The sequence below is a fragment of the Perissodus microlepis genome, chromosome 7 (assembly GCF_051167445.1).
Source record: "Perissodus microlepis isolate ML-2025 ecotype Zambia chromosome 7, ASM5116744v1, whole genome shotgun sequence".
Lineage (NCBI taxonomy): Eukaryota > Metazoa > Chordata > Actinopteri > Cichliformes > Cichlidae > Perissodus > Perissodus microlepis.
In genome coordinates this window covers 4051632-4071797 of record NC_140467.1, presented here as the reverse complement: position 1 = coordinate 4071797, position 20166 = coordinate 4051632, and the positions used below count along the sequence as shown (strand labels likewise).

The 20166-nt window shown below is 41.7% G+C and overlaps 1 protein-coding gene across 2 annotated transcripts in view; it reads left to right on the top strand.

Moving 5' to 3' along the window:
* Positions 1-1914: 1914 nt before the first annotated feature.
* The window catches only part of abtb3b (ankyrin repeat and BTB domain containing 3b), a 67773-nt gene continuing 49521 nt past the window's right edge, over positions 1915-20166 (top strand). The window contains exon 1 of one of the 2 annotated variants that reach the window (XM_084932871.1): positions 1915-3048. In XM_084932871.1, coding sequence (XP_084788997.1) covers positions 2196-3048 — 853 coding nt within the window. In that variant the 5' untranslated portion in view covers positions 1915-2195. The remainder of the gene's footprint in view (positions 3049-20166) is intronic. The other variant, XM_084932870.1, reaches the window with a different exon arrangement.

Genomic DNA, 20166 nt, shown 5'->3' with positions numbered 1-20166 from the left:
ATCTACTTTGCTTTTAAACACAAAGGTTGAGCAATGCAGCTTTTTCCCTTTGTAGAGCAGCTATAGACCAATCATGAAGGTTATAGTGCAGACACAAATCAATCAGCCTTTTGCTCTGTTTTTCTCAGTGAACCTATACTGCAGTAAACATTTAATGTGTGTGCAGCCTTCCAAATTGTGTGACAGGATGAAGAAGAAGAAGAGCATGCATACTTGAAGGCAGATCTTAATCTACATCAGGCCACATCACAGTGGCCCAAGAGCACAAGATTCCTCATTGTTACTGATACAGCCGCTTCTCATTTCGGTTACATTTAATGTGTTTCTAAATCATCTCAACCAGTTTGCTATTCTTCTGGGCTGTTGAACATTTTTTAAAACCTCTCTATATAAGGATGTTATTCTATTTACCCCATTTACATGAAGACCAGAGAGAGATCATAAGACAGCTTTAACGTGTGGTTTTGTAGAAATATGACTTTGTTTGCTCACAACCCATAATCACAGAATACAGGATTATGCTTTTCAGAAATATCTACATGTATCATATGCTTGTATATACTGTATTTACCTTAATAAAATGTTTATTTTAACTGAGCACTGATTTTATGAATTAAATGATAATGACTTTGCATAATATTGACTTGAAAATATGTGCTAAAATGCTGTGACATGCAGTTATGTGTTGGCAAAGACACAAAAACGAAATCAGAATGCCTCAGAAGGAGGTTTTATTTTATAATAACAAGTTAAAGTACTATAATAATAATCAGAAAGTCAGTTCTGTGTGCATCAGGGTAGCTTATTAACAAAGCGCCTTCATCTCTTTAAATGGAAAAGCTTTTGGCCCCACATTAATAAAGAATTTTGCAAACTAGGTGTACTTAATAATATAGATTGGGAGTGACTGGAGAACTGTGCGTGTTATCCTGCCAATTGCAGCATGGTGCATTTTAATGTGGACCACTATGCCGCACAGGTTTATGTTACATTGCCACATTAATTGTACAAAGCAGTCATCGTCCAATCCTAGTTGTGTGATGAAGTTGTTGTTGGAGCTTGTGATTGTTTTAAAATGTCAATGTCAATAAACTGAAGTTTTATTAGCTAACACCAGGGTTCACTGTTGCTCCAAGCTGCTGTCCAGTGCAGAAAGTACTGCAACTAAAATGTAAATACCACCAGTTTAGGTTAATTACACTCAGCCATTTTTTGTTACACTGAACCCGAAAGTTATTTGCACCAACCTTATTTTTTGTCAGCCTTACATTTCTTTCATTAGCCTACATTGTTACTGTAAATGCACGATCATGCTGTTACTTCAAAGTAAAGAATACTTCTACAGTGTATCGCTCGGTGTTGCTTTATTTAATGTATTCATGCAGATCCTGCAAAGCCGTGATGGCCCATGGGAAGGGCAAAAAACTAAACGCAGAAACTAACGTTAGACCCTGAGGGATCCGAGATAATGACCTTGAAAGTAATTCCGATCTTTTCAACGAGTTCTCCTCCAGAGGAACAGAGAAGGATACATTATGCATGCAATCTATTATTAATGGTCTTGAGTCATGTTACGATCAGACATGGGCCCTCAGAAAATAACTGAAAAGTCTGTGCCTCTGGCGGGTTTGTCCTCTAAACACAGTTACATAAAAGCAGTTGCTTTTATATTAAAATATATGTTATTCAGTGCAATTTGTGTCTTTTGTCTGACTGGTCATTTTACAGGATGTGCGGTTCAGGAGTTTTGAGGAAGCAAACTTTTATAAGGAGTAGACGACAGAAAGGGGGAAAATGAGCGGAATACTCCCGTTCTTTACTGTTTGTATTCATATTAACAATCTTTATCAGGAGCTATATCGATGGGTTTTTTTTATTGATCCAATTAAAACGCTTTGCTGATTCTTCCCGAGAGTCCATTGGTTGACAGCTGCGCTCTGTTTTCTCCGGTCCCGCCTCCATCTGTCAGCCTCTGCTTGAACTGCACTGTATGACTGTTGATGCACTGTAGGGAGATACTACTCTTAACTTTATGCCTGCATGGACAGTTCCAAAAGAAAACAAAAGAAAAGGGAAAAGAATAAAACATTTCAGTTGACAAGCTCGTGGAAGGCGCTTGTGTATCCACACTGCGTCTTCGTCGGTATTTTCCCCCACTTTTTCCAAGCCCTCTTTTTACAGTATGAAGCGCAGTTATGGCAAGGAGTAGCAAGTCAGTAGCAAGGACCCTGGAGGATTTGACGCTAGACTCGGGTTATGGTGGAGCCGCCGACTCCTTCAGGTCTTCCAGTGCGTCGCTGTGTTGCTCAGAGGCACATGGAGGGAATTACTGGCATTTAACCGACTCGATGCACAGTCGACACAACAGTCTGGACACTGTTAACACGGTCCTGGTCGAAGACGCCGAGATCCTGGAGTGCACCAGGCAATGCGCTAAACTACCCGAGCTTGAGGATGTGCCGTGGAGCCTCGGGGAAGTGGCGAACGCTCTGAGCAAGGACGAGGAGATGAGCCTGCCGACACCACAGCAGGACGTCCTGCACAGGCTCTCGGTTCTGGTCAGCCGGGCCCTGGTCAGGGTCGCCAAGGAGGCGCAGCGCTTGAGTTTGCGCTACGCCAAATGTACCAAATATGAGATCCAAAGTGCCATAAAGATGGTCCTGGCGTGGACCGTGTCGATGAACTGCATCAGCGGGGCCCTCAGTGCAATGTCACTGTACAATATGAGCACAGAGGACGACAAGTTCACCCGCGGCAAGTCGGCGCGATGCGGACTCATCTTTAACGTGGGGAAGTTCTTCAGGTGGATGGTCGACAGCAGGGTAGCGGTCAGGATCCATGAGCACGCGGCGATCTACCTGGCCGCGTGCATGGAAAACCTCTTCCGCGATGTGTACGCGCGGGTGCTGCGCAGTGCGCTGCTGGAGCGGGATAACGGGATCCCCAAGTTTACTGTGGAGATCCTGGAGCAGGCCGTTAACAGTGATGCAGAGATATGGGGCTCTTTGCAACCCTGGCAACACCTGATCTGCGGGAAGAATGCAAATGGTAAGTTAAGGATAAAGCAGGTCAATTTAACAAGAACCCCCTCTCCACTTTGCATTCATACATGTACACATTTTAAATTATGCCACTTGCAGAGTTACTTCTCTCTCCCCACAGCAGGTTTTAAAATCAATAACAGACTGCACAAATGTCAGAACATTGAAGATTTATATAAATAAGTAGGCTGCATTCTCCCAGATTCACTTTCTGCAGGATTCCTGCAGCTCCTGCCTCCTCAAAGAACTGTGAAACTTTAAATGACAGGAGGAAGGGATTCCTGCAGCTAGAATAGTGCTTTCCAAGAGTGCAGGCGCTGCAAGCAATTGAACACTGACCAGTTGGTCTTCGTGTGAAACTGTGATCCCCTTTTGTCCAGATTGCCTCGTTTGTCCTCTGTGCAAAGTTAGACTGGAGCTGCTGTTCTCTCATATACTTCTCATACTGTATGTGGCTGTTTTGTTCAAAATGGGTGAGCACAGCATCCCTGGGTTGAGTTATTCACTCTGAGGGCTTTCAGTAAAGGGGGCTCTGCCTGCAGTGATGCTATGCAGAGATGAGTTTCTGTTCTTTTCACCCAGAGACAGGATTTTTATTTTCTGGGTATAGCAGCTGATTCTATTACAGAGTACCCAGACTTTTCAAGTGTTAATAATACTTTTTGTCTGGTGTCTTTGAAAATATCTGAATTCAAAGGACAAGTCTAATAGTATTCTGACTTCACTGCCTTTTAACCATCAATACATCCGTAACCACTCTAAGACATTCTTGCCCCTGTTTTGATGGATGTTGTAAAAGCGCTGCTGTGACTCCTCTTGCAACAGGTTTACGTAATAAAAAAGGCCCTGGGGATGTATGTGCTGTTGTGCATTATGCAGAGTGATGCAAATAAAACTGAGTTATAGAAAGAGAGGGAGAATGAGAGACGGAGAGACAAAGTTAGAAAGACTGTGACTGTATTGATGAATCACCCACAGAAGAGAATAGTACTTCATTTTACTGTGCCTCTTGTTTTAAGTGCATGTCAGTTGGTTTGCAATTTCCTTGCTTATTTGTTCACAGTGGTACAGGATTGTAGTTATTTAGTGAGACTCGTTTAGAGACAGGTGACAAATTACTAGAAAAACAAAGTACCTTAGTATGGTGTAAGGCCACCATGTGCCACAAGAACAGCTGCACTGTACCTGGTTCTCCAGTTTTCTTGGAACTCTGCTTTAGGACTGAAACATCATTCTTCCAGCATTCCCTAATTTGGTATTTTGATTATCTAACTTGTTTAGAATCTTCCATAAATGTTCAATTGTATGATTATGAGGTGACTGCAAAGGCCATAGCAAACAATCCACATTTTCATACTCATCAAACCATTTGATGACCCTATGTGATCTATGGATGGGGCGCTATCATCCTGGAAAAGAGCGCTCACCTTAAAGATAATTTTCGGTGTAGGGGTCAAGCGTTCAGGCCTGCCACAAACGCTCTCACTCACTTGTCAAGAACACAATGAAGATTAATTTGTCTGGATGTAGCCACATCTCTGTAGACCAGTGCCTAAGCTTTTTTTTGCACCACTGAACTGTCAAATGTGCATTCATCTTTGTAATGAGGGGTTTATACACTGCAACCCATCTAATATCCCTCTCTATGTAATTGTCAGGGCTGTTCTTGCTGACAGTCTGATCACGTCCTGCAAACATATTCTCAGTCACCTGAGGAAGAGATCTTCTGCTTTCATTCTGCTACACATCACACTCACGCAAGCATCATGTTTATCACATATGTTCTATGTTCAACACTGATTACTGATGTCTTTCTGATAGTTGTAATGCAGACTGGATTTCTTAATGAAACTCTACTCAGTTGGATATTCTTTGTGACTCCTGCCATCTGTGCCCCCTCTTTAAGTCCCTTAGTTTTTTTTCTTATGCTATCTTGACACAGAATCAGAATCACTTGAGCATGCTCAGCAGTTTTGTACATGCTACATTGCATGATTGGATGATAATTGTTTAATTGTACCATGTAGTGCACCTGTGTGGAAGCATCTGCATTTTTGCTGTGTTTATCTACTCATTTATAGAAGCTTTTTTGCATAGCGTGTGCATTTATTCGTAGTGATTGCAACACACACTGAACCTACACATGCAACAATGCCAGAATCGTCACATACAATTAAAAGTAGCACAATAGAACGTCAGAGCTTAGAGTATGAAGACACAGTGCACAGTACTAAATATCAGGATTCACTCAGAAGGCACACTCAGGCCACTTGGCATGCGGTGAGGCTCCAGCTGTGGAAGAGGTGTGATGAGTGCTGACTGGTGTATCGGATTAGTGAATTGGATAAGATGCAAATAAAATATCTGGAGCATATGGAATATTGACATAAAGCTCAAGGCTAGGAAAATAACGTAGTGAATGAAATCATGCAATACCGTGTAATATAGCATTTTCTTAAAGGGTTAGGTAGTAATTATTGAACCACTAGCATAAAAATAAACATCAAAACACTAGGGCTGCCACAAACGATTATTTTGATAGTCGACTAGTCACCGATTATTTTTGCGATTAGTCGACTAGTCAGATCATCATCCATTGGACGTAAAACTACAGCTTATTGCACCAGCAGCATCTGCTCTTATATAACTATCATTAGCTTACAGCTTTAAGTGTTTAAGGTATGTGCTAACTAAAAATAAAGACAAGATGATAGTTTATTAAATTTTAATTAAATTTGCAGATTGTTTCGGTGAAGTTTAATAAACTCCTTGCTATCTAAAATATAACGGGACACCGGAGTATATTCTCGAGCATCTCACACTTCTGATAATCAGCTGTCTGCTTGACGTTTATTCAGCTGTGTAAAAACTATAACTTTAATCTCAGCCAAACCGATTTACTCAGGAACAAATAAAATACTAAAAAAGCCAAACAATAACATTTTGAAGTTATCTAAGTGACTTATATATGTTTAACCTGAGTAGCGAAAGACTGCAGTTGGTTTGAAAACGATTTGCCGGGAGTCCGGTGTTCTCACGGCTCTAGTGAGACTTGCCCCCGGCTAGCTATCGAGCTAGTGGGTAACAGATGTCTCCAAAAACGTCGGAGCGCTTTTGAAAAATATGTGGTGTCTTGATAAACTGAGAGATATTTGAGGTTTACACAGCTACATTCTCGCCTGCAAATATGTTAAATGTTTATTTTGTGACCCAGAAAGAATAATAAGAGTAATATTAAAACTAACTAGCTGCCGCCATTGTTGTAAACTGAGCAGGGCTGCGCTATGAATTCTGGGACACAGCTTCTTCTTCTTCTTCGGGGTTTAACGGCAGCTGGCATCCTTGTACATGCAGTGCTGCCATCTTCTGTTTCAGTCCGTTATTGCACTCTTAAATCCTACTACTTATTCCTGCGTCTTTTGTGAGCTTACAAAGCTTCAAACGACGCGTCGACTATTAAATCAGTCGTCGACGATTTTGATAGTCGACGTAATCGTGACTAGTCGACTAATCGTGGCAGCCCTACAAAACACTAAACATCAATATTTTGGATATGAATGTTTGAAAGGGTTTACAGCTTTACAGAGCTTATTGGTTCACCTATCTGTATTAGTGCATTTTTTGTCAGTTTTCAAATACTTTTAGCCTAGCACCTCAGCAGATACATGTTAGTGGCAAGCTAATGAACACAGCGAATCATTTAACAGCTACAGAGAGGAAAAAACAATCTATAGCTTAATGAATCTTTAGAGGCAAAAGCAGTCTTAAAAGGAAAGTAAGAGTAGACCTACAATGAGGAGGTGGCAGGAAATTTGACTCCAAAATGAAGACATATTTCTGTATCTACATGATAGGAACTTGCTAGCAAACAGTTGCCTAAGAGGTGATAATATAACAGAGTTCAAAAGCTCATCCCTTACCACATTTTCTGTTCTAATGGCAAGATCTCTAAACCTTAAAGCATCCTAAAGAGACAGAGAAAGCTGAAACACAACATCATTTGTTTTCTTCCTACTAAAACCAAACAGCCATCCAGTCTGAGGGTGGTTTGACCTTACCAGAGTCGCTGCCTGCCAAACTGAACTTCAATATCGCTCTATCCATTCTCTCTGTCTTACTCAGCCAAGTGGGAGTAATTTAGGTGATTTATCCATATTATGCTAAAGCTAGTGACCCAGCTTTGTGAAGAGGACTTTATGAATATCTTGAGCCAAAGCTTATTTCTGTTTCTTTGTTGTCACAAATTCAATAAGGTGTTTTTCTTTTTTTAAGATTTAGGTTCAAATACCTTAATAATTTGCAAAGTCATTTTTAGAAGGGGGCTTCAGTTTCCCAGCAGCTTATAATAAGCTACACAGTTTGCTTTCTTGCAGCCAGATATATGAAAGGCCTGCTTGACATCTATATAGTCAGTTTTAAACTTTATCTAATATATATATATATATATATATATATATATATATATATATTTGAAAAAAAAAATTCCCAGCTCGCCCCTCCGGGCGGTCTATCCTTCAAGCTCGGGTCCTCTACCAGAGGCCTGGGAGCTTGAGGGTCCTGCGCAGTATCTTAACTGTTCCTAGGACTACGCTCTTCTGGACAGAGATCTCCGATGTTGTTCCTGGGATCGGTTGGAGCCACTCGCCTAGCTTGGGAGTCACTGCACCTAGTGCTTCGATTACCACTGGGACCACTGTTACCTACTGTAGCTCTTCTCTGAGCCCTTGGTATTTCTCAAGCTTCTCGTGTTCCTTCTTTCTGATGTTGCTGTTATTCTGAACCATTACATCTAGCACTACGGCCGTCTTCTTCTGTTTGTCTACCACCACTAGTTGGTTAGCCACCACCGGTTTGTCCGTCTGTATCTGGAAGTCCCACAGGATCTTAGCTCGGTCATTCTTCACCACCCTTGGGGGCGTCTCCCATTTTGACCTCGGGACTTCCAGGAACAGCTAAGATACTGAGCGGGACCCTCAAGCTCTCAGGCCCAGGCCTCTGATAGCGAACCCAAACATATATATATATACATATACATCGAGATCTCAGGGCCTCCTCTCACCATGTGTGACTGTGTGTTATTTGCATTTGCAGGTGGGTGTTGGGTTTCCCTCCTTCAGCTGTGGTATCTTGTCAGAACAAGAAACTATTCTATATGGTGGGATATTTCTTATGGCTCCCGCTAGAGCTAGGATACAGTGATTCTTTGATTACCTTAATGACGTGTGCATGTCAGAAAATGTCTAGTGGAACGTGATATCCACCACGCAGGGATATCTTCCACCCTGGGGACCAGTTTGTAACCACACTTTATGTGTGAAATGACTTTCAAGTCTGGGCAAATCTCATTTGGTTTTTCAAAGGAAAGTTTCACCCTAAAGACATTTAAATAGTTGTTGTTAGTGCACCTTGATATACTTGATCTGCTTTATTTGTATATTGGTGGCATTTCTCTTACCCTTACTCAAATAATTATTAATGGCATACAAATTGGACCAAGTATTCATAACCTCATGGCTAAATAGCAACCATTTACAGCTGCTATAATCAGCTTTTTATGTTTGAAAGGGGCTACTCTTTACTGTGTGTATATAAATGTCTTTAAGATCATTTCTTTGGTTTAATGGGTGGCAACTGTCAATGTTGTGGAAATAGAGTAGTCGAGCAATTACAGCCGAGAATGAAACAGATTTTGGTGCAAAGCAGAATACAATGCAAGAGTACTGTGCTTATTTTATAGATTTCCAGTAGCCCGACTTCAAAAATGGCAATAGGTGATAACATTAGGGGTGTTGTCTTACAGCTGAATCTACTTCTACTTTATAAGCATGATTATGTAATTGATTAATAACAAACAGACCTTTTATACATTCAGCTAATGATTATTTAATGATCTTAACAGATGGAAAAAGACAGAACATCTTCTTATGGTTAGTATATAGAGTAACCAGAGATGCAAAATGATGTAACATTGGATTTATCAACAGAAATTCAATGCAGCAACACCTTGCATCTTTGTGGAAGTGTTGCCAGGTGCTTGGGAAATACAACACTCTTGAGAGGTAATTTGAGATCTTTTGAACAACAGGCGTGCTGCTCTGTGGTATTGTTCTGTATGCATCCTTACTTTTTCTTCCATGATTAAAAAAAAAAAAAAAAAACCTTTGTACTAACCAATGCACACTGTTTTTGACCACACCAAAAATAATACAACTTTCTCAGTAGGGCATACTGGAAAAATGTGTGAAATCACCAACTGAAAAGACAAATACAGAAAAAAGGGTTGTACAAAAAAAGTAAATTACAGCACTGAAGCACACCCATTGGAGAGCATTCTGCCATTACAGTGTGAAGTGCATAACAGAGGTGGGGGTTTCCTTTTAAAGTCTTAACAGCAGACCCTTCACTTAAAATTTCACATTTACATTTACAAAATTTTGGTCATCATGCGAGACAAGCAGCTATCCAGTCGCTGAGTCTACAGTATGTGTGCTGTTGTAACAAGAATGCTTTACTGCTGTACGTTCAGATGTTTTAATTACGTTGGATCTCATCGCTGAAGTGCAAGAGCACTGGTCCAGCTACATTCCAGGTTTTTTGTTTCTTATTCACTTGCTGGTGTTGTTGTGCAAGGCTGGTGCCTGGTGCACATGTGTGTGTGGCGAAGGCAGGGAGACAGGAATGACTGCGGTTAGCAGCCGTACCACTCTGTACTGGTGGAGACCAGTCCCAATTATGTCTGGAAGAAAGATATAATATATCTGTACTAGGGAAACCCTGACACAGCAGCATAGACTTGGTCATGTAAGGCAGCAACAGACACTGGCGAGAATTGAAACACACGCTCAAAGAGCCACACATGGCCAGGGGTAGATCTGGTTTTAATTGCAAGTTTTTGGGAGGGAATGAGGAATGCTGATGTGACATGGTGTCTGGCACAATGAGGGGGAGCTTCAGCCAAGTTAGCTTCAGTTGATTAAGAGGAGACAAGTGATAAAATGTAGTTAATTCTGTACCCAGCTGGCGGTGCCTGCAATGGGCTGTGCATCATTTTTTTGTTCTTTAGCAGCCATCCTTTTTTCTTATGCACTTCACTGGATTGTATAAACTTTCCATTTCCCGTGCGTGCATGTGTGTGTGTGTGTGTGTGTGCCTGTGCGTACATACGTGTATTGGTGCATTCGGCTAGTGAGCTGCCATTAAACTGCTGTCACTGCACACTGAAAAGGAGACACAAAAAATAATCGTAATACTGTTAATGTTGTCCCCTATGACTTTTCAATGATGAATTGATGAAACTGCGCCTTGTTATTGTTATTTTTTCTGAAGAACAAGAGCAGAACAGAACAATACAATCTCCTCCAAAATAATCAATATTTATGAAAAATCACTTCAAGGGTAAAACCCCCTGAGCCACTGAGTGATGAAATTTAAGAAAACACTACTGGAGCTGCGGCAGCATTGACTAATTTAGCTCATTTTTATGCTTGACCTTTCCTACCAAAAAGAGATTTACTCCATTACAGCCCTGGCAGTGTTAACCCAGAAAGTGTGCACTTATTGCTATAAACTCACTCAGCATAATGTTTTTAGTTTCATGTTTACTGCCCGTGGAAGAGCTTTGCTATTTTTTCATGCCAGGATGACAATATCAAGGGAGCTTTAGCCGTTTTATTTCTGTCTTTGGGGTAAATTTGTTTCCCTCTGGACCAAATTGTCTGAGTGTTTTTTAGTAGGTTTTCCCAAAGCACAGATGGAAAGTTTACCTTTTGCAGTGTAGACACTAAAAATATGCCACTGCTGCGCAAGAATAGTTTGATAATTACTCTGCATCCAGTAAATTTGTGGCTAAGAATGAATTGTTCAAGATGTCGACTTTGGAAGAAAAGCAATGAGAGAGGAAGCGGCACAGATGGCAAGGATCAAAACAGGAAAATCCATAAGAGAAGCTGTGGGTGACAGATGAGACCTATACAAGCAATGTCTCCTGCTTATTATAGCAGGAAGAAAAGTCTGCGCAAACAAGTACCAGCAAGTGGATTAGCTAAGGTGAAGCATCAGTATCTATTACATTTTTTTGCAGCTCTGAATTCCTTTTGTTGTATAGAGGGAAATGATCCTATTTAAGTAACATCCAGTCTGGCTGGAAAATATGAAGAAAATACTGGTAAACAAGCTTTGAACTTGTTTTCCCTCTTTGATGTGAGCCGAGCAAAACTCGAAGAAACTGTCTTGTCACTGGTAGAAAAAGTGATTTGTGTGTTAAAGACAGCTGCATGTCAGGACATACCGGATTCACAGTTGGTGAACTGTGAACCAAATTCCAAGATATTTACATAAACAGATTCATGCATGCATCTCACACACACAAATATACACATACAACACTTGCATCGTCTCCCATCAGATAAATGCTGCAATCAGCAGAGCGTGCTTTCGGCTAACACAATGCGCCATCCCGTGTTGTGAGCAGCACCAGTAACAAGCTTCGCTGTGCTAATACATTTAGGTCCGTATCATCTAACCTGTTGTTGTTTGATCACAGTAAGACAACGATGAGAGGCAGCAAATGTTGCAGATCATTTCATTGTGAGAAATCCATTTGCAGTGACAGTTAGCTTCCTCTAGATGGGTGTGGTTAATGTTTAGCTGATAATATTAAAGACAGTTCAGCCATGCAGAAAAAGTCAGTTAGTTTATTTGCTCAGAGGACCTAGTGAGACCTGTTTAACAAATGCTTAGATGATTCCTTTGATTTAAACGCACACACTTAGAGATGAACACCCAGTTTTTCTACTACCTCCCCCACTCATGACACTTTGTGTTGTTTCCCACTAAATGTCAGAACTGTAAATAAAGACGTCTTGATGCATGCTCAATCATCCAGGTAAGTAAATCTCCAAAAGTTGATTCTGTTCATCTGGACATAGCGTTTTGTGGGCTGGTTTCAATCATTATGCAAATGTACTGTTTATAAGATTGGGGAAACCTGCAGACCTGGTGCACCTAAACGCGCAGTGAGGGTGTGCTGGGAACGCCTAGCAGAGGCCCCAGTCCGTGAGATCAGAGTTGAGCAGAGCTTCAACAGCATTCCGAGGGAGACTGGGGACATTGAGTCCGAATGGACCATGTTCAGCATTTCCATTGCCGAAGCTGCTGCATTGAGTTGCGGCCGCAAGGTGGTTGGTGCCTGTTGTGGTGGTAATCCCCGAACCAAATGGTGGACACCAGAGGTGAAGGGAGCCATCAGGCTGAAGAAGGAGTCCTATTGGGCCTGGTTAGCCTGTGGGACTTTGGAAGCAGCTGACAGGTACCGACAGGCCAAGCGGAATGCGGCTCGGGCAGTGGCTGAAGAAAAAACTCGGCTGTGGGAGGAGTTTGGAGAGGCCATGGAAAAAGACTTTCGGACTGCCTCGAAGAGATTCTGGCAAACCGTCAGGCGTCTCAGGAGGGGAAAGCGGTGCTCTACCTGTACTGTGTATAGTGTTGGTGGAGCGCTGCTGACTTCGACTAAGAAAATTGTCGGGCGGTGGAAGGAATACTTCGAGGACCTCCTTAATCCCACTGACACGTCTTCCGAGGAGGAAGCAGAGTCTGCGGATGAGGGGGATTACCCGCCAATTTCCGTGGGTGAGGTCACTGAGGCAGTTAAACAACTCCTTGGTGGCAGAGCCCCTGGTGTGGATGAGGTCCGCCCCGAGTTCCTGAAGGCTCTGGACGTTGTAGGGCTGTCCTGGTTGACACACCTCTACAATGTTGCGTGGAGATCAGGGGCAGTACCACTGGACTGGCAGACCGGGGTGGTGGTCCCCATCTTTAAGAAGGGAGACCGGAGGGTGTGTTCCAACTACAGGGGGCTCACACTCCTCAGCCTCCCTGGGAAAGTCTATGCCAGGGTGCTGGAAAGGAGAGTTCGTCTGCTAGTCGAACCTCAGATACAGGAGGAACAATGTGGTTTTCGTCCTGGTCGCGGAACACTGGACCAGCTCTTTATCCTCTCAAGGATACTTGAGGGCGCATGGGAGTTTGCCCAACCAGTCTACATGTATTTTGTGGACTTGGAGAAGGCATTCGACTGTGTCCCTCGGGGTGTCCTGTGGGAGGTTCTACAGGAGTATGGGGTGTCTGGCCCATTGCTATGGGCCATTCGATCCCTGTACAACCGTTGCAAAAGCTTAGTTCGCATTGCTGGCAATAAGTCGGACTCGTTCCTGGTGGGTTATGGGCTCCGCCAGGGCTGCCCTTTATCATCGATTCTGTCCATAATTTTTATGGACAGGATTTCTAGGCACAGCCAAGTGGCAGAGGGCTTTCACTTCGGTGGCCTCAGAATCTCATCTCTGCTTTTCGCGGATGATGTGGTTCTGTTTGCTTCATCGGGTGATGGCCTCCAGCTCGCACTGGGACGGTGCGCAGCTGAATGTGAAGCAGCGGGAATGAGGATCAGCACCTTCAAATCTGAGGCCATGGTTCTCAGCTGGATAAGGGTGGAGTGCCCACTCCGGGTTGGGGATGAGTTCCTGCCCCAAGTGGAGGAGTTCAAGTATCTCAGGGTCTTGTTCGCAAGTGATGAGAGAAGGGAGCCGGAGATCGACAGATGGATTGGTGCTGCGGCTGCAGTGATGCGGATGCTGCACCGGTCTGTCGTGGTGAAGAGAGAGCTGAGTGTAAAAGCGAAGCTCTCAATTTATCGGTCGATCTTCGTCCCTACCCTCACCTATGGTCACGAGCTGTGGGTAGTGACCGAAAGAAGGAGATCACGGATACAAGCAGCAGAAATGAGCTTCCTCCCAAGGGTGGCTGGCCTCTCCCTTAGAGATAGGGTGAGAAGTTCAGCCATCCGGGAGGGGCTCAGAGTAGAGCCGCTGCTCCTCCACATCGAAAGGAGCCAGCTGAGGTGGTTCGGGCATCTGACAAGGATGCCACCTGGGTGAGGTTTTCCGGGCATGTCCCACTGGGAGGAGGCCTGACCCAGGACACGCTGGAGAGATTATATCTCTCAGCTGGCCTGGGAATGCCTTGGTGTTTCCCCGGATAAGCTAGAGGAGGTGGCTGGGGAGAGGGAGGTCTGGGCTTGTCTGCTTAGGCTGCTGCCCCCGCGACCCGGCCCCGGATAAAGCGGAAGAAGATGGATGGATGGATGGAAACCTGCAGTCAGCTGAGACTGAAGAACTTGGATGAGTGACGAAACATTTCTCCCACAAAACGCTACGTCCAGATGAACAGAATCAACTTTTGGAGATGTAAATAAAGATGGAAAAAAAATGTGACTTGTGTTTATTCTCTTTTGTCTTGGAAGTCAGATGAAAAATATCCAAGTTCATATACCTTTTGCAGGGTAAATGTAAAGGCACAGCTTGTGGACTGGAAGCGTCACATAATAATAGAAAAGGAAAGGAGCTTTGCCTGCCTGTCTAAGGAAACCACATTCACATATTATCAATTTTACAGCTTGCTTAGTAACAAAAACTGTGTTATTGTAGGGTCTACCTTATTATATAAAGCACCTTAAGGCCACTGTTGTTGTGATTTGGTGCATATAAATAACATTGAATTGAATTGAATGGAATAAAATAGGTTGGGTGTGTTTTTACTTATGCTAGACATTGCTTAGTTGCAGTCTGGATACCAAAACAAACAAATGAACAAACATAAGACCACTTGTATCCTTTCAGAAATAATTATCTTATTGTATCCCCCAAAGTTGTCAGTGTCCTGAACATTTACCAGGGATTAGTCATAGTGGACACACTTTTGCGGTGACTGAGTCATTAGGGTGAAACTGAGTTTGAATTTCTGAATTAGCATACTAACAGTATTCTGACCTTTGATCAAGAAACTAAGCTGCAAAGTTGGAAATTTTCCACTCCTGTGAAAGAGGAAATACATAGGACGCTACATGTTAGCAACACTGATGTTTGTTTTTATTTACACTTTTTCATATACAGAATTTTTACCTTACGTTTTGATGTGACAGAACCAATTACTCATTCAAAGTTACATTGAATGTAAAAGCAATGGATACAACTCAACAAGCCTTTATCTGAACTGCAAGATTTGTTATGTAATATTTGAGGCCAAAGGGTCATATTGGATTATACTTTTTTCCCTTTGATATCCATTTCTGTAACTTGGGTCTGTATTGACTGATGCTGAAAATTAGTTTTGATTCAGTACGTCACATGCACACTCTGCTGGGTTAAACACTTTAAATACTGTAAACAGGTTCCACACTGATTTGCACCAGTTGTTGTGTAAGAACATAACTTTGCATGCTGATAGTAGTTTGGTACCAAAATGCAGTGGGACCTTTAAATTCGGAGAAAACAACCAAACGTGATTACATCAACCTCAAAATGTCCACTTTCAATCAACCTGCTTCACTGGCAGTACTTGTAAATCAGTGACCGTTTTTCTAGCATTTCTTAGACTTAAACTCTGCAATCACCTGCATGGGTCTTAATTCAGTTCAATTCAATTTTATTTATATAGCACCAAATTACAACAACAGTCATCTGAAGGCGGTTTATATTATAAGGTAGAGACCTACAATAATGGAGAGAAAAACCCAACAATCAAGATGTCTATGTTCTAATCTTCTATGGACAGATTAGGTAGAAATGTAACTTTCTGGGGAAATAACACACTGGACTATAGGTTTGCAACAGAACATTGTCTCAGCTTTGAAGCATGGTAGAGGGAGCGTAATGTTTTGTGGCTCTGTTTGTTCAACAGTGCCTTCCAATTATTGGAGTAAGTAGGAATTCCAACCAAATCAATTTTACTCAGGAGAGGTTAAACAAAATGACAAGACAATAATTAAAAGCACAGAAGTAAGTCAACAACAGAATTAATGATAGTTTGATGTTGTGGAATAATCTGATCTTAATGCAGTTAATGGCCTGGTCTTTAATTAAGGTGTTTATTGTCCTTGATGATATATTTCCCTTCTGCTGTTATTTTTCTTTGTATGTACTGACTCTATTGTGCTTTTTAGTCATTTTTTAATGAAGTGTGTAGAGTTGTCTTTGAACATTGAATTGACTACAAGAGAGCTACATATTGGGGCTTAGTAGTCCTCAAACAGGCAGTAGATTTGCTGATACAGTACCGATTCTTTCTGCAGGACCAGTATCCTATTACCACCCATTTGAGCTCATACCATTGACCTTCAGAGTATGCGTGTGTCACTGCATATACCGTCAATGTATACCTGTTTGCACAAAGTGAATGCACTGTTTCTCATTCTGTTTTTCTCTGTGAAATTGCCTCAATCATAGTATGTTGCATAAGCAATTTATCCAGCTGATTTTCCTAGGCCTAATCAAGATGTGAATGAACTGATGTCTTCTACTTGTCTGTCCTCACTTATTTCTCTGTCTTTTATCCTTTTGTCTCATTTATGCTGCTGCCCGATTTCTCATTCTCTCTGTTTTGCTTCTTCAATTTCCCCTGTCTGTTTCAGTCCGGCTTTCTCATTCAGTGCAGAGTTTGTGTGATAACAAATCACACAAACTCTGCCACTGCCTAGAAGGAGAACTGGTGCCGAGCTGAGGTAACCTTGTCCCGTCCTACATATCTGGCAGGGCTCTTATAGTTCTGCCAATGTAGACATGGAAGGCCCCATTGGGGAGCTCAGGGTGAGCACACGCTACACATGCAGACATATGTGTCTGAACTGTGACAGATCTCCTCCAAATTGAACTGTAGTCTGTAACTATAGTGTGTACTGTGGAGTGGAGTGGATGGTGGCATGTGTTGGTGATGTAAGCGAATTGGAAAAGTGTCAGACATCAACAACAAAATAAGCTCCACACATACAACACCAAACAGTTGGTTTTTGCTCGAAATGTGTTGAACATCTTTTTAGTCCTTCAGTCCAGCTGAATGAGTTTGCTCAACCCCCGACTGAACCAGCAACATGTGGTACAGATTACCACAGGAGAAGGTACATGTCGATTTTGCTCATGACATTTTTTATTACTAACATATGCTGGTTCCTGCTTTACTCCCACAGCATTGTCAAAGCGGATCAGAGACTGGCAGAACAACCGCAGTGAAAAGACAGATGCCAACAGTGACTGTAATGTCTACTCTTTTCTGAAAAAAAGAAAGAAAGAAACACTGAAACACCACACTGTACCTTTTGTTATTGCCGGCATTAGCGGTGAACAGTACCTAAACCCATATGATAAATATAACCGGGCACTAATGCGTCTAAGTCAGAGTTCTGCGTATTGTAATCATCATTCCTCTAACTTTCCTGTGGATAAATAATTTTCATTGCCATGTTATGCTCCGCTAAACCCACTTTGTCCCATTTTCAAAAACTTTAGAGAAATTGGTAATTAATGACACACTTATGTGATGGCTACACATGAAGAAGATCTTTCAGAAATCTCTGTGGCAAATGGATTTAGACAAAGACTTAAAGTAAAATACTGCGAAAGGGTTAAATATCCTTTTTTAACCCCTTTTTGACAGCCTCTTTGCAGTTCAGCTTTATGTCTTCTTAGCCATATAAAACAGTGCAACATAAGACAGCTTGTGTTTATACACTCACCAAATTATTATCTTTTACAATACGCACTCACGTGAGAAACTATAATTATGTCTTTGGGTTAGAGTCAGTTTAAAGCAGCTGTTGATTGTGTCGTTTAATACTGCCTACTTCCCAATTAAGGAGTTCAGTGTAATAGAATTTATTGTGAACTTATCGACAAAGTGTAGAAACACTTTCAGACGATACTCAGCTCATTTTCCCTGCACCACTAATTACGTCATTGCTCACAGCTAAAACCTGACAGAACACCTGCTGAAAAAAGTTAATGTGGCATGCTTTTTTATTATACTGAGTGTGTTTTCTCGATTAATTCTTAAAATGATCTTAGAGTAGTTCATGTTATGATATGCTCCTCTCTTTCCTCATTCCGCTGTGTTTTTTCCATTGTTGGAATACATGATGGTATGTATTAACATTTATTATTTGGACAAAATGTATTGGACCACATCTCTTAATCTCTCACTTCAGTTGTTTTTAGTCCCATTGCCAAAGTTGTATAAAATCAAGCACCTGGCTATGCACTTTACAAACATTTGGGAAAGAATGAGTCGTTCTAAAGAGCTCATTTAATTCAAGTGTGGTGCTCTAAAAGGACGCATGCACAAGTCAGTCTGTGAAATGTATTTCCTCCTGGTATTATTGAAAAGTGTTTAGAAACCACAGCAACTCAGCCACAAAGTAGCAGACCATCTAAAATCACAGAGCATGGGCAAGTAGTGCGTAAAAGTCGCCAGCATGGCTAAGTCAATAACTACAGAGTTACAAGCTTCCTCTGGCATTAACGTTAGCGCCAAAACTGTGCACCAGGAGCTTCATGGTTTCTATGTCTGAACAGCTCCTTCATGTGTAATGTGTAGGTGGCCCACTACTTTTGTCAGAATAATGTATTTGGTTAGCATTGTGGGATACTTTGACTCCACTATCCATGGGGCATGCAATCAGTTCAAGTAAGGCGAGCTGCGTTTAAATCTCTACACAAATTAATAAAAATTAAAAGGTATAATGACAACCACTGTACTACACTAGAAAATGACTCAGTGTCAGCAATAGTGAAGACAAAGTGTCTGACACAGTTGATGTCTTGTTTCAGTAACAAGCTATATAAAGGATAGTGTTTAAGTTTTAATAATACTGTAAATACTGTAAGTTAGCACTGTTCTGATAATCTGATGGTCAGGAATGAGCTGAACGCAATTAAACACCATAATAACAACAATGGCGCTTCTGAGGTGCTGCTACAATCAGCTGTTGCTGCTTTTCAAACACATTGTCTTGGCATGAAGCTTTAAACTTGCAAGTCATATAATTTGTTTCAGTGCAAAATACTGAAACATTTACAGACATTTTTGTTAAGAGGGTTTTTGACCACAGGGTGCCTTTAATAATTAAAGCTAATTTCTGGGAAACACTCACACTGCTACCACAGTACAATAGTGATAAAAAGCCTCTAAAATGAGTCAACGTCATTATTATACTCTGTTGTTTTAGCTTAGCGGTTGTCGCTTGTTGGACAGACAGAGGTTGGGTGCAGTATCTGACTCACGGGATAGAAAGGAGTTAAGAGGATGACACGATGCTGCTGAGACAGGTGTGTCTGTCAGTTTTATACCTAGCATGATGTTGTACCAGCTCTTATGCACACATTCACACATATGACTAGAAGTCTGTTTTACTTTTACTGACTAGAAGGCTGTTCACTTTCAGATTATCTCCAAACCTAATGAAAGATGCATGGATTGGGGAATTTTCACGATTTCCAAGAATCACATGACTATTTTGTATTTGAGCATCTGGAACTGAATCATCTTTGATGCCTCAGAGTTAAAGTATCTACACTTTCTTACTCAACTCATTTTGTAGCTTGAGGCTTCTGTTTTCTTATGGGAAATATCCCGAATGTGATAATTCAAACATTTTTTCATCCTCCGCTGAAAGAAATATGACGTGGTTTATCCTGTATCTGATTACAAAGATAAGACCTTTGTCATTGGGGTTGAAGGAGATTCATGCAACAGTTGCACCATTAGTTAGATCCCCATATACCTTTCCAAACATAAGTCTTCAATACATGGTGTACACGAACGGAGGAATGTAGCCCCAAAGAGTTTTGAAATAAGGCTTACTGGCATACAAAGGCCCACCTCAGAAAATTTCAAAATCAGACTCCTTCTTCTTCCAGGATATAAATTATTGATGGTCTCCAGGCGATGATGACTGCAAAACCGATTTCTGCTGGTGTAACCTTTTGCACACCTGCAGAACATATTGTGAATGAAGTGATAACTTCAGCTGGCTGCACTAGCACAAAGACCCCAAGCATAATTTTCAAGCGTGTGTTGTGTACTTCGTGAGATCATACGGCGTTATTGAAAAAGAGAGGGGGGGAAGAAGAGTAGCAGATAGAGGGCAGGGCATAAAAACACTGGGACCGAGGGCTCGAAAACAGAAGACTGCACATTTTGTATGTCAGATGACAGAGGGCTGAGTCGAGATCTGAAGTGAACTATTAGGGCTGACACTGCTGGCAGGGAAAGCTGCATCCATCCAATTTTGTCTCCTTGCTTG